General features: G+C 38.1%; 1 protein-coding gene across 20 annotated transcripts in view; it reads right to left on the minus strand.

Annotated features, from left to right (window-relative positions):
- sorbs2a (sorbin and SH3 domain containing 2a) overlaps nucleotides 1–13,228 on the minus strand; it is an 85,354-nt gene that overhangs the window by 26,152 nt on the left and 45,974 nt on the right. For 16 of the 20 annotated variants that reach the window (XM_047366385.1, XM_047366384.1, XM_047366390.1 and 13 more), the window contains 7 exons: nucleotides 11,311–11,739; nucleotides 8,085–8,211; nucleotides 6,792–6,967; nucleotides 5,528–5,594; nucleotides 3,521–3,571; nucleotides 3,180–3,384; nucleotides 2,234–2,348 (listed from right to left, as the gene is read on the minus strand). In XM_047366385.1, coding sequence (XP_047222341.1) covers nucleotides 2,234–2,348; nucleotides 3,180–3,384; nucleotides 3,521–3,571; nucleotides 5,528–5,594; nucleotides 6,792–6,967; nucleotides 8,085–8,211; nucleotides 11,311–11,739 — 1,170 coding nt within the window. The remainder of the gene's footprint in view (nucleotides 1–2,233; nucleotides 2,349–3,179; nucleotides 3,385–3,520; nucleotides 3,572–5,527; nucleotides 5,595–6,791; nucleotides 6,968–8,084; nucleotides 8,212–11,310; nucleotides 11,740–13,228) is intronic. The other 4 variants (XM_047366395.1, XM_047366399.1, XM_047366386.1 and 1 more) reach the window with 3 other exon arrangements.

Here is a 13,228-nt window from a genome sequence, read left to right on the forward strand (position 1 = left end):
TTTTTTACAGAAATCAGTGATGCCTCATTTGCACCCCAAAAAATCCTTATATAATACATGCTACAAAAAGATATTTTTAAATTTATACTTTTAAATTTAGAAGAGTAACTAGGGAGCTTTCTATTTTTTGTAAACCATGACTTCCTGTTTCTATGGGGTATAAATATGACATGTCAGGGTGGGAAGGAGGGTAAACAAAAACTTCAAAAGCTTAGATAGTCTCCAACTACATGCCAACAGGTTATTTGGGAGGGATGTTAGGAAAAAGCTATTTCAGTCCATTCCTTACAAGCATACACATGCAGAGTTTGCTTAATAGAACAGGGACTTTAACTAGAACTGTAGAGACTAAAGCCTGACAACAATGTGCAATTTCAAAAATTGACCAGGACTTGAGCTTGCCCAGCTGTGAAAGCTCATTATGATAAATCGCAAATAACTGAGTAAATCCTGTCACACTCTATGAAAGCATGACCAGGTCAGAAAGGTCTGACATGGCCAAATTTGTTTCATACTGTTTATCTTTTTATTTTTTTGGTAGAGAACAGAGTACGACATGCAAAACATATAATGTATGTACCTGGGTTTTAAATTCACAGTTTGATACAGTTTTGGTATGTTTAAATCAAAATAAACAAAACAAAAATGTATAGGTATTTCTTACTTTATTCAGCAGTGAAAAAAGAACCATTACATTTCTGACAATAATTAGACTAATGTTTTAAGGCTTTGGGAAGTATAGAACTGACCTGAGATTTAGTTTGATTTTATCAATCAATAACATTCTTCCATAATAATACAATCATTTGAAAATAGTTAATGTTGCACTTATTGAGAAACTCCTCTCATCTGATGGACTCCCCTCGACAGTATCAGCTGGTGTGTGGTCTCATGTCTGCTATGATGTTATGGGCTGCTGGGCAATGAGGAACTGGGTTTCCTATTCAGCCTATTTTTCTTCATACCAGTGATGTTACATCTGTTTTCTCATCGTTTCAGGGGACTTTAAGCTTTACAAAGCTTTGCTGCGGTCCACCTTTCTTTCCTCATCATCACAATAGCTAAATGAGAAATTAAAGTGTTGCTAAATTGAAGACGTTAGAGTCCCTGTTGTTTTGGTGCCGCTTTTTAAAGTTGTGCGGCAAAATGTACAATTCTCCACTTTAGGTCTGCACTCAAAGGTTCTGCAGACAAATACAGTATAGCATGGTTTAAAACAATGCTGTAATGGTTATGTTTGATTGCTGAACTGAAAGGCCTGTAACAAAACCTTTCAATACAAATACATGTGTCGATTCACTCCCAATTCATACCTCTAGCAGATTAAGGTTTAAATAAATATTTAAAGTTTACCTACATGTTTCTTTTGCCTGGAAGCAACATTAACATTCTGAAGTGGCCCAGTCTGAGTCAAGACAATTTAGTTTTGTGCCAGAAAACTGAAAATCGATCTTCACTGACTCTTTTGGCGAGCTAATGATCCATATGGCCAGGTTAACACAGAAATGATTCACCAGACAAGATCAACTCTCATTCATGGACATCTCAGTCTCCAGACCTAAATCCTGAAGAGAACTTGTGGGTTTTGGTAAAGAAAAGAAAGCACAAAAAAGGACCCAAGACTCTGAACAATCTGGAGAAATTATGTTAACAGGAATAATCAAATATCCCTCTCCAACCTAAATGTTACAGATGAAAAAGAGCTGTTCTAATGGCAAAAGGAGATGGCACAAAGTATCAGGTAGAGAGTTTCAATTAAATGTGCCATCAATTAGTTTGAAATAAAATTAACAAAGAAATTATGAGTTTTATTACAAAAAGCATAAATGTACTTAAATTAAATGCTGGATTTAGTTTCTGTGTCAAATTATGACACTGCAGTGAAAGATTAACCTATTTTAAGGTCTTTTACCCATCGTTACTAGGAGAGTCAACACATGTGGAGCGGGCAGTGTGACATTAATCATCAAACCATAAAGAAATGAACAAATGTTGTTGGTGAGTTTAATGGACTCTTGGTTGTATTGTGGCTGAATTTAAATAGTGTTTTGCAGATAAAGTTGCCTGTTTAGGCTTTTTAAAGACTAACACTATATTCAACTCCAGCATTAATCTTCTACATGGCCAGAGCTCATTACATCTCACAGCAATAACATTTACCAGAAACAAGTCTGTGTGATGTCAGAAAAAAATACTTTTGAGGAAAATGGTAGCCATTAGAAAAAATACTTACTGGTCTTTCATGCTCCAAAATTGAAGACTTGCCGGGTTCATACTCAAAAATACTCTTGGGCTCTGCTCGGTACTTTCGTGTGTCCACTTTCCTGTTTGGAGGACCCCATTCATTCCTAATGCAAGCAAAAAAGAAATGTGTCTTTCACAAAATAGCCTAATACTTAATGTAATATAAGGATGAAAAGAAAAGGCTTGATGCCATAGATCATTAATAGAGTAATGGCCATTAATAAAATACTGACAAGAAAGAGCCTGTGAACCACAGAGATTAGAACCCTAACCCAGCAGCAGTGACATTTCTGCCAGTTTTCCTTCATATAAATATACCACTGATTTATTTCTATTACTTAAAAAATTGCTAATTTCATGGTTGTAGTTATGGCTTCTTCTGGAAAAAAAAAGGTTTGATCAGTATGCTGTATGGCAGAAGAAAGCAAACATGCATAAATGGTCTTACAGATGTAACCATAACCTGACGCTTCATCTCAGCTTTTACAGCTGCAACCCAGAGAGTCCAGTGCATACAGATTTCTATGAACAAGAAGTCAGCTCAGGGAGCTGTATCTATGGCGTGGAGATGTAGATTATTTGTTTCAGCTTATTGCTGACATTCCTATTACTCTAGCCAGAGCAATGGTGGAAGGGCATAGCAGTTGCGCCACCAAGAGCGTTACAACAAATTACTTTTAGTTCAGTTGTTGGCATGACTAGGTTGACGTGAGACCAGCTAGGCCAGTCCATTAAATTCTCCGAAGACCAAGCAACACAGGTGCACAATAGCCACATGCCGTGAAAAAGCTGCCATTGGTTTTGTCCATGCTGAAAACAGCCATAAGACATGCTTCGTATAGGTGGTAAAGAACCTGTCCTTTCAGACAATTTCACACTGCTTGCATTGAATGTCAGTAACACTGAAGTGTTCCACAATAGGAAAATTTGCTTACATGTCTGTTGAATCTTTGTCGCGGTCGCTTTCTCTGGCCCTAAGCTGTAGGAGGGAGGGCATGGGTGGAGGTGGTGGGGGTACAGGAGATGGTGAAGGCTCCCGAAGACCCAGCTGCCCACCATTGTCTGAGGGGCTTTTGGACAAGGGTCTGTACGTGTGTGTCTGAGGAGGTGGGTGGGCCATGGTGGCACTGTAGTTGTCGGCTAATGACAGAATGGGGGAGACAGTGGAGGGAGAAGTAATGAGGGCAATAAGGCAGAAAGGAGGAGACATACAGGTTGGGAAGAAATGATAAGAGTGTATGAAACAGTTTTTTGTTCCATCGAGAACAAGTCTCACCGTTGTTTATGAAAGCATATGTTGCATTGTATGTGCCAGAGTAGTCATCATCTGGGGTAGAAAAGGTAAAAAGACTGATTGATGTACATGCACACTATAACGCATAAACTTTTAGGGTTACTAGTAAGTTTCACAAGTACAATAACAAAGCAATTTTTAGAATTATTAATTCGCAGAAGAATGGCAACGACCAATTCAAACCTAATTTACTTTATCTCTGTCTATGCACAGACATTTGTTTTTCCTGAACACCTCTTGTTGAGCTTTCGTAACAAAAATCTAACCCTGATTTCTACGATAAACTAGAAATTAACCACAACATACTAACCCCCCCACTGAAATAAAAATAAAAATATATTCCAGTGGTATAATCTCAAGCTGAAAAATTTTGAAAATCCAACATTAAAATTAGGCACATTTATTCAGTGGACAGAAAAACTGAATAAGATATTTTTTAACAGTTTCATATCCATTGGCAATCATAATATTTTTGTTTGTAAAATCTAACTGATGCATTATTGTTATTCATACTTTACTTTTTTAAATAGATCAGACTGTCAAGGAAGTCATGTTGCTTTAATTCATGATTTTCCTGGAGTATAAATATGATGTCCCACAGACAACCATTTCTCTTAGCAACTGTACCTAGGAAAGACTAGAGAACATATCCTTCAACTAGGGCACAGTGAGAAGGATGGCAAGGGTAAAAGTCTTTAAAGTTCACGGTTGGAGAACTGTGTCAAGGAGTGCCACCTGGGTGTTACTAAGGCTTCATAACAACGTAAGCTATCCACATGCCAATCAGTTATTTAGGGGGCATACCAGGAAAAAAACCTTTCCTGTCCTACCTTTACAAATGTAAACATGTGAAGTCTGCTAAACACAGCTGGGACTTTAACTGCAACTTGGTCAAAAGAGACCTATGTTATGTAAAACAATAGCAAGCAATGCAAGTTGATCTGGTATTAAATAAAGAATTTACATATGGGCAACCACCACTCTTGTACGCTGTTATGCACGGCGGAGGATCCGTTAAGCTCTGGGCCTGTTTCTGTACAAAATGTACTGGGAAGCTTGTAGAGGGCATGGAACCACGAAATTAGAGATTCTACACAAAAGACTGGAGGTCAGAAAAATATTGAGTCTTCCAAGGGCATAATGCTCCAAACTGTTAACTGGCAGTGATCATTAAGGTGATTTTAGAATATTGCTATAAAACTCTTTAGAGGATAGAAACATATTAAATTGTTAGAAACAAATTAAATTGTTTCTGCAATACAGTGAGAATGTGTATCTTTTCCATGTGCTGTCATAAAAAGAAACCTGAGCAGTTCAGAACAATCAAGCCTTGTGCTGACTGGGCCATTCTGTCAGACCCAGAAAATTAGAGCTGATTTCCCAGGACAGCTCTGAGTCTATTAGAGGGTTCTCGCTATTCCATCTTCGCTCAAGACTCCCCTGCTCATGTCTAATGAGTTCTGGCTCTGGGGTTGTTTGGGTCTTTGGGTTTAACAGGAACTGACATGCAAAGACACACACACACACACACACACACACGCGCGCGCACGCACGCACGCACGCACACACACACACACTCTTTTGTTTTGCTATATGTAGTGAGGACCATGTGTTGACTCCCATTGATTTTCAGTCATTTTCAACCCTTTCTATGCCCTAACCTTGACAATAACCCTAAACCTAACCATTACCAGTGCATGCCTAACCCTAACCTTAACCTAAACTCAATTCACATCTTAGTCCTAAACCTAACCATTGGCAAAATAGGTCGTGAAGACTGGCTAAATGTCCTCACATTGGTACAAATGGTCCTCAATTTGATGGTGATATCGGAAAATTGGTTCTCACTGTGATGCCAAAACAGGAACACACACACATACATACATAATCGTAAACCGCATGCATAAATGACTTGTTCCAGTCCAAATAGCCAAATCATCTAATCACAGAACATAATTCATTTTTCAGGATGCTTTAGTATGGACATACCTGCTTTGTGAACTTTGTGAATCTGTTTGAACATAGTTTTGTACCAATCTTTTGGCCTGTCAACCGTCTGTGAAAAAAACAAAAAACAAATATCACACAATGCATTATGAAATGTAAAATTAAAATGTAAAGGTTCTATATGCAAAACACCAATTTATTCCCAACAGAGATTAAGTTCATATTATGAGGTCAGACTATATGCTAAACCACGGCAAGACAGCGCTACCTATTTTCTGATGAATTCAGGTAATATTTATTTGGGTCTTGTAGACCCAAACGCATCATATAATCAGTGTTGTCCCATGAGAAGATATAATAAATTATTTACTCAATGTTGTGAGGTACTGTATGTTTCTTTGGTTTGTAATAAAAAAGATGGGTAAAAGCTGATAAATGATGCAAATAAATACAGATCAGCTATAAACAAGGCCTTTTGTCACGTGTACGATGGCCAATAGTTTTTGTGTAAATTCAACAAATCAGGGCAAGCAGGTTTAGTTTTACACGGCAGACTAAAACCACAGAAGCTATGTTGATACATTGGCAAAGAAAGGGCTCCTGGTGCTGTGCCACCAAACCACAGGAGAAATGCTTGTCTTTGTGTAAACACTATAGATCCAACAGACACTTCAAATAAGAGCCATCAAATGGCAGAGGGACTTAATCCGTTAGTTATTCAGTAGCAGTGAGCCCTGGTTCTGGATTATGGAGGCTTTGCATGTAGCATTGGCAGGGACAAGAAACAGAACTATTATGGCTTCATTCTCCACAGTTACCAAACAAAGTGGCCACAAAAATGTCTGCCTGCTCACAACAAGGAGTATCAGGGTTGTTTTTCTCTTTTATTCCAACTTTTCTGCGCTTCTTTTCCTCGTCTCTGTTCTAGTCTCTTTTCTTTACCTCTGTAGTGCAGCATGTCTGTCATGAATGCTTCTTCCCAAGAAGCAGACAACTGAGTCAAATGCTAATACATGAAAAGCCTGAAAAGAGATAACACAGATTCACACTCTTTCACAAGTAAAGAGCAATGAAGTAAGCTCATCTTCACAACTAGCACACAGAGAAAGGGTAAAGGTATTACTTAAACAGAGACGGTAGAAGACAGAAAGGGTTTTCAATGTGGGGTCAAAAGCTGCTGACAGCTGAAAGTAATCCTCTCTATTACAAGTGATCCCCTATGAAGACAGTCTAAAATGAGTCACTAATGTTACTACTCTGTACCTAACTAAAACAGTCTTTTGGTTCTTTGAACATGCAACCTCACCGTGCGAATGGCAATAGGAATGCCTGACTCATCCACAGGTCCGATGCCTTCGTAATGCGGGGCTTTAATGACGGACACCTTCTTTTCTTCCTCTGAGAATTGAGCGATGGGCACAGTGTTGCTGATGCTGGTGTGGCCTGAAACCACAGACACTCTAGTGACTGACTCACTGCCCTCTAGTTACAAAAATGGAAAGGAGACAGACACACAAATTTGTCTTTGCTATAGTAAAAAGATATCTTATGTCTCTGTCTTCTATACACTCATTAGGGACATAAAATCAGATTAATATATATATATATATATATATATTTTTTTTTTTTAATAAATTGTGAAACATTTCTAGAATGCCTCAGCTTGACAGGGTTAAGACCTGTATTACCTTCTAACGAGTGAGCTGCTGGTTTCTATCTGCCAGCATAAAAAGTAAACATTGAACTGATGGGCTGAGAGGTCATGACCAAAAAAGGAGAGCCTGCTCTTAAAGCATACACACACCTTTTATTTCAACTGATATTTGCAGCTGCCCACAGGGACAGGCCAAATGCTTTCTAGAGAAAGGTTTTATGGTCAACTAGACGAGAGTGAGCTATCTCCCAATAATAATAACAAGCATGTTTAGAGGAGTAAAAGTCAGGATTTCAAGCCTAACCTTCAAGCATGGTGGTAGCAGCATCATGCTGTGGGACTGTTTTCCTGCCATTGGTATTGATGGATAAAAGACTGAGGAGGCAGACTACCTCCAAATTCATCAACTTCACTTAAAACCACCAGTTAGACAGCAGATACAATGAGGACAGAAGCGGGGCAATGATCCCAAACACCACTGGTGGTTTTTGAAATAAATAAAGCAGGATAACATCAAGCCTGTGGAATGGCTTTCCCAAAGTCCCAACCTAAACCTAAAACCTAAAACCTGCAGGCTATGCTTTCAAGCCAGGTCCTTGGTAGGAAATCAGCCAATTAAAATAACTCAACCAGTTTTACTAATGACCGTATTTAAATATCCAGCTTATTAATGGCTACAAAAAGTGTGGTCAAGAAATAAGTTGCAATGGAAAATTTAGCCAGATCTTTGTGTTAATGCATTTAAATCCGCATGTATAATTTTGGGCCTGAAAGGTCTAATTATGTATTTATTTAGCTCTAGGTCATTTGGTCTTGTCGTGGCTCTAGTGATAGTAGTGTTTTGCTGCAGTCATTAATTCAGGCCTGATAGTAGAAATTTAGGTGCATCTATTTAAGTGAATTGACTAAACATGTAAACAACCTGACTAAAGAGCAATGACTCACCTGAGGTTCTACTCTGCCTCTGGAGACCTGTGTGGAGCAAGGGAGGCGGTGGAGGGTACGATGGTGGAGACATGGGCCTCTGTGGATGGCTAGTACTTCCATTCATTGCATGAGAAAGGACCTGGCCCTAGGAGTGACCCACAAGCAAAAAAAGGAAGCAATTTGACTATTTATATTCTTATATATCTAGAACATTTGATCAAAAGTATACATGCATAAAATAACAGTAAAACACACAGAGATCATTTCTAAAGGGAAAAAACATACACAGGTATAGCTGGACATGCAACAATAGAAGAAATTAGATCTAAAGCTATTTATATAAATAACTAATTCAGTAACTTAATTGTTAGACAGATTTAATGGAATTTTAAAACAGGAAAGATAAAAACACCAACAGTAAACAAAGACAACTCCTTCACAAACATCTCAATATTAATGCAAGCAGGACAGCAGACATGGTCAGAGGAGAATGGGAGGCTATGGTTAAAAAATAAATAAAAGTGCTCCCCCTTTCAAAAAGACAGTGAAATAAAATCTTTAAGTTGACAAAGAAAGAACAATTAAAGTAAGATAGGGTGAGACAGGCGCTTGGGGTAAAGATTTCAATGCAAGAATGGATCAGTTCATGTTTAATCAAGTCTCAGTTTCAGGAGTTCAGTTGTATGTCACCTGTTCATCTGCATCTTTGTGAAAGGCGATCTAAATCCAGAAAAACCACTGAGGATATTTCTCACTTCAATGAACTGATGGATGTTGCAAGTAGGAGAGTCAGAGTTACAAGTGATTGCACAATGTAACAATGACCCCACAGAATAGATGCGAACCTAACTGCTTGGCAAATGTCAGACAAAGTAATGAAGCCGATTTCAAAATGACTGTTTAAATGACTGCCTTTTGGGAATGCAGAAATGTACAGTACTCTGTCCTTTGATACTTTTATTAGCACCCCGCAGTAAAATGAATTGAATTACATTTATAGTTTTTGTAGTACCTTAATGTTATGCTGAAAAAAATGTTGCAGTGCACCAACACTAAGAATTAGAATAAATTTGTTTTACCTCCCTTACCATCTGCCTCTGACTTTAGACATGGGCAAGTTTAAGTTTGTAGACATTTTGCTGGACCAGTTTCCTCAATAAATAAAATAAACACATGCCTGCATTATTTAAATGGAGTGTTTTCTTGTCTTTCCTCTTTTGAACAGAGGGCAATAGAAATTGGCCTCGTATGGCATCATATTTATTCCCCGGGAAATACAATGTCACTGACTTCAAATCAAAATGTCCTTGGCAACTGGATCAAATTAAAACAGTAAAGAATAAATAAAAAATATCTTTATCATTTATTTTAAAGGACTGTTTAGCAGTGATAAAAGTTGTGGCTTTTGTGATTTTATAGAAAGTAAATAAAAACAAAATTTTTTTTTACTTTTGCTACCCATTGAATAAATATGTTTTTCAGTTTGAGATTATATAATTGCCATAAAATAAATAATAAAATAAAAGTTTTATTGAGGTTCCTTTTCCACTATGTGAGCAGGGCACTAATAAGAAAAAGAGCTTAGCATGGGATTAACGCCATGGATATGTTATTGGAAAAAAATAATTAATGAAATAGCTTGCTTATAACAGCTTCAGATGCAGTACTACAGTCCGTTACAGATTGATTGGAAAGGTCAGTGTAACATATTATTAATAAGAAGTGGCCTTCAAATGATATTCTGTTTTTTTTTTTTTTAAACCTGAGCTCCGATTAATTAACTTTTGGAATTCAAACCAGGAGAGAAATCAGGAGAAAAATTTACTTCAATTTGAATAACAATGTAAAAAAATGTTCCATCTTCAGTCTAACAGATGTAATGTGATCCTGTTGTGCTTTTTTATGTTAACGCCATACAACGTTCTCTTGTTTTTTATGGTCTTTTGTCGCTGCTACACTCAGAAGGTCAAGTTTCCACAGGCAAACAGTAATTACCAACCAAGGGCAACCGTTTTGCTTGGTGAATTATCCCCATGTTGGGCAACCTGCCAGCTGAAGTCACCACAGAGATAATCATCACATCATAGTCATCTGCTGTGTTTACAAGCTGGGACGAACTCTCTGGAAAAGCGGTTGTTAAATACCATTGTGGATTATCTCCTAAGTCATTATGAGGAAGATGAGGGTTCATGTCAATGTCATGGCAGGCCACATATATTTGAAGTTTAGTCTGAGGAGGAGCTGAATCACAAACCCAGAAAGACCATCTACCCCAGGAAGCTCTTTGTGTTCCTTTGGTTAATGCTCTGCTTTCGACATAGGAGAAAACATTTGCTTCTATCTTAAAAGTCTTTGTCCTCCTCAGTTTTGCAGATGCAAACCATTTTAAGTTGTTAGCCAATGGATGTTGAATAGAAAATGTCTAATAAACAACATTATTTCAGGACAGACGGAAGGACGGAATAGAAATCTTGAGTAAGTTTAAGAAACTGACTAAGCCAACCAGTCAGCTAATATCTTTGTCAAACTGCTGTGACTATGTATGTGGTTAAGATCTCTGCTAGATATTTTAGAAGTCCCAGGATCTATAACCCCTAGTCATAAATTAGCAAGCACCTGAGTTCAAGCACCTGAAACCAATGCTATGCGTTTTGCCTCTACCAGTGGGAGCCGGTCATTTTTCCCTTCAACTAACTTGTTTCAGAGCTTCATGCTCACTTGTTTTTTTACCTTTTAACAATAGTGACTTTCTGACCATGTACATCCAATGCTTCAAGTGTAATTTAGCATAATCTTCCCTTAAAAAACATAATTATTACAATCTTACAACCCATTTAAATTTTTTCCTGTAAACCTGGTTCTGGCGATTGCACCCAATCCGAGCATGCAAGTTTTGTGTGCATACATAAGAACAGACAGCATTTAATGGGATAAACAGAGGATTTTGTTTCCCTTGAAAAAAGACAAGCAAGAATACGAAACAAGAAAACGGAAAAGGAAATAGATGCAGAAGCTGACATTAACGTAAAGCTGATATGAATACATCCACGTAAACATAAGGACACAATGCTGAACTGAATTCTGACACAAGAGGAGAGGTTAATATTTAGTTAAGGTTAAATAAATAAATAAAAAATGTAGTAATCAAACACATTGTTTAGTTTACCCATTAAAAAGATTAGGTGGCGGAGAAGGAACACTTTTCTTATGAAATGTTACAAAGGTGGCTTGTTCAGATAATTACATTAGTGACAGTGGCTGCTGCAGCAGTGGAGCCCACAGAGGTTGTTAGCACATCATCAGGCCCAGCAGTGGCTGTGTAGGTAGAAACATGGCTGAGCGTGGGCGAAGGCGTGGGTGAGGCGCCAGGTGATTCCAGGCTACATATCTGAAGCTCATCAAGCAGACCGGTCGTGGATGACGAATAGTGGCTGAGCGCTGACACTGTCACGGGGGAAGTCGCTGGTGACATACAGCCACCAATGCTCACGTTGCTGAAAGCGTTGACGCTCTGCCCACTGATTGTTCCAGCTTTCATAATAGATCCGCAAGGAACATACGGGGTGGGTGACGATAAGCTCTTCGGCATTAAGCTTGATGGGTAGTCGAGTGATTCAGAACTCTGGCAGCGATAGGGAGAGTGCCGTGCTGAAGGGTCAGGGGAAGGAGGCCCCTGGTGTTGGAGTAAGAGGATATTGGTGGGAGAAGGAGGAGAGGAGGCAAGCGCTTAGTATCATCACTTATTAGCCAGAGTGTCAAAAAGGGTGGTGCAACAATAAAATTTAAGGTTGGCTGATGGTGAATTCAAGCAGCAGCAACATGTTTTAAAACATAAAAATATGATGTAAATTGAAGACGTGTCATTAGAATAAGTTTAGTGCTAAATAGCAAATTATTCTTCCCATCAATAAGATAAACCTGTCCTAACAGAAACATTTGGTTAATATCACACATACCGTAAACATACACTAAGAATCACAGTTTTGCTGGTCAAATGGAAGCATCAAGACTAGACAACTGAAGCGCAGCAGACAAGTTGCATACAAAACACACCAAAATACATAAAATTTATTTATAAGGAATGTCAAAAGAAAAAGGTGGTGGTCACCTAGTGATGTCCTGATCTGATCTTAAGTACTGGATCAGAATCCTGATCTAGACATATTCAGCTGACTGGTATAGGAAGTCCCTGACAAAACTCACCTGCTATTACCTGTTATTAATATACTGTATGTGATGTCTGGTCTGCTGCAGCCACCACATCCAGCCATTCGGATTGGCGAGTTTTTTACTCAATCACATACTATTTTTGTGTGTGCAGTTTGAATGTTCTTGCATTGTAGGACGCACACATTATTTAAATCTAATTAATCACGTTTCTACTAACAATATAAGGGCTTTTCTCTCTTTACAATGAAGTTCACGGTCAAGGGGAGACTGTTTTGGCTGCTGCAGTTTTTGCCATATCTGTGTCATGTGATATGCCCTGCTCATTGCTCAGATATCTCCAAACAGCTGTTTGTTAAAGAAAGAAAGTGCTCCACAAAAAGCAGCTGAAACTCTTGTCCTTAAATTTTATGACGTTCAAAGCAAAGCGCTAAGTTTAAGAAGAGCTTTTTTTTGTAAGTTTTTAACTCATAATTGACTAAAGCCACTTTGAGCTATGCTTAAAGACAAAATACTAAAAAGTCATATCAAATAAGTTAAAATGTTAACATTAGCCCAGCAATTTCACAAACAGCTCTATATGAAAACCTCCTCGGCAGGAGAAAGACAAGTTTATTAAAGACTATAAAGCTATTAATGTTTCTGGTGACGTGTTGTCAGACCATTATAGCAATTTTCTTAACCAAGCTAGCTCATGTTGGAGCAGCATATTAAGGCTGTTGACTGCAGAAACTAAAAAGATACTGTTTGGTCCAAAACAGCGTTGGTGAGTCAGTGGGTGCAAGGCTAACAACTTTTAAAGCATATTCAAAACATTGATTCTATTAACTTTAAGAAGATATTTGGGGCTCTGTTATTGGCAAAAATCTAATCTTTAATGACTTTGACCTATGTCAGCGACAAAAATACCTGATCAGGACATCCCTACTTTTATCACTTATGCTCGAAATTTGGCACATGTGATATATGGTCCCTCAACCATATGCTTTGTGCAA

This window comes from Girardinichthys multiradiatus, chromosome 5 (assembly GCF_021462225.1).
Source record: "Girardinichthys multiradiatus isolate DD_20200921_A chromosome 5, DD_fGirMul_XY1, whole genome shotgun sequence".
Classification (NCBI taxonomy): domain Eukaryota; kingdom Metazoa; phylum Chordata; class Actinopteri; order Cyprinodontiformes; family Goodeidae; genus Girardinichthys; species Girardinichthys multiradiatus.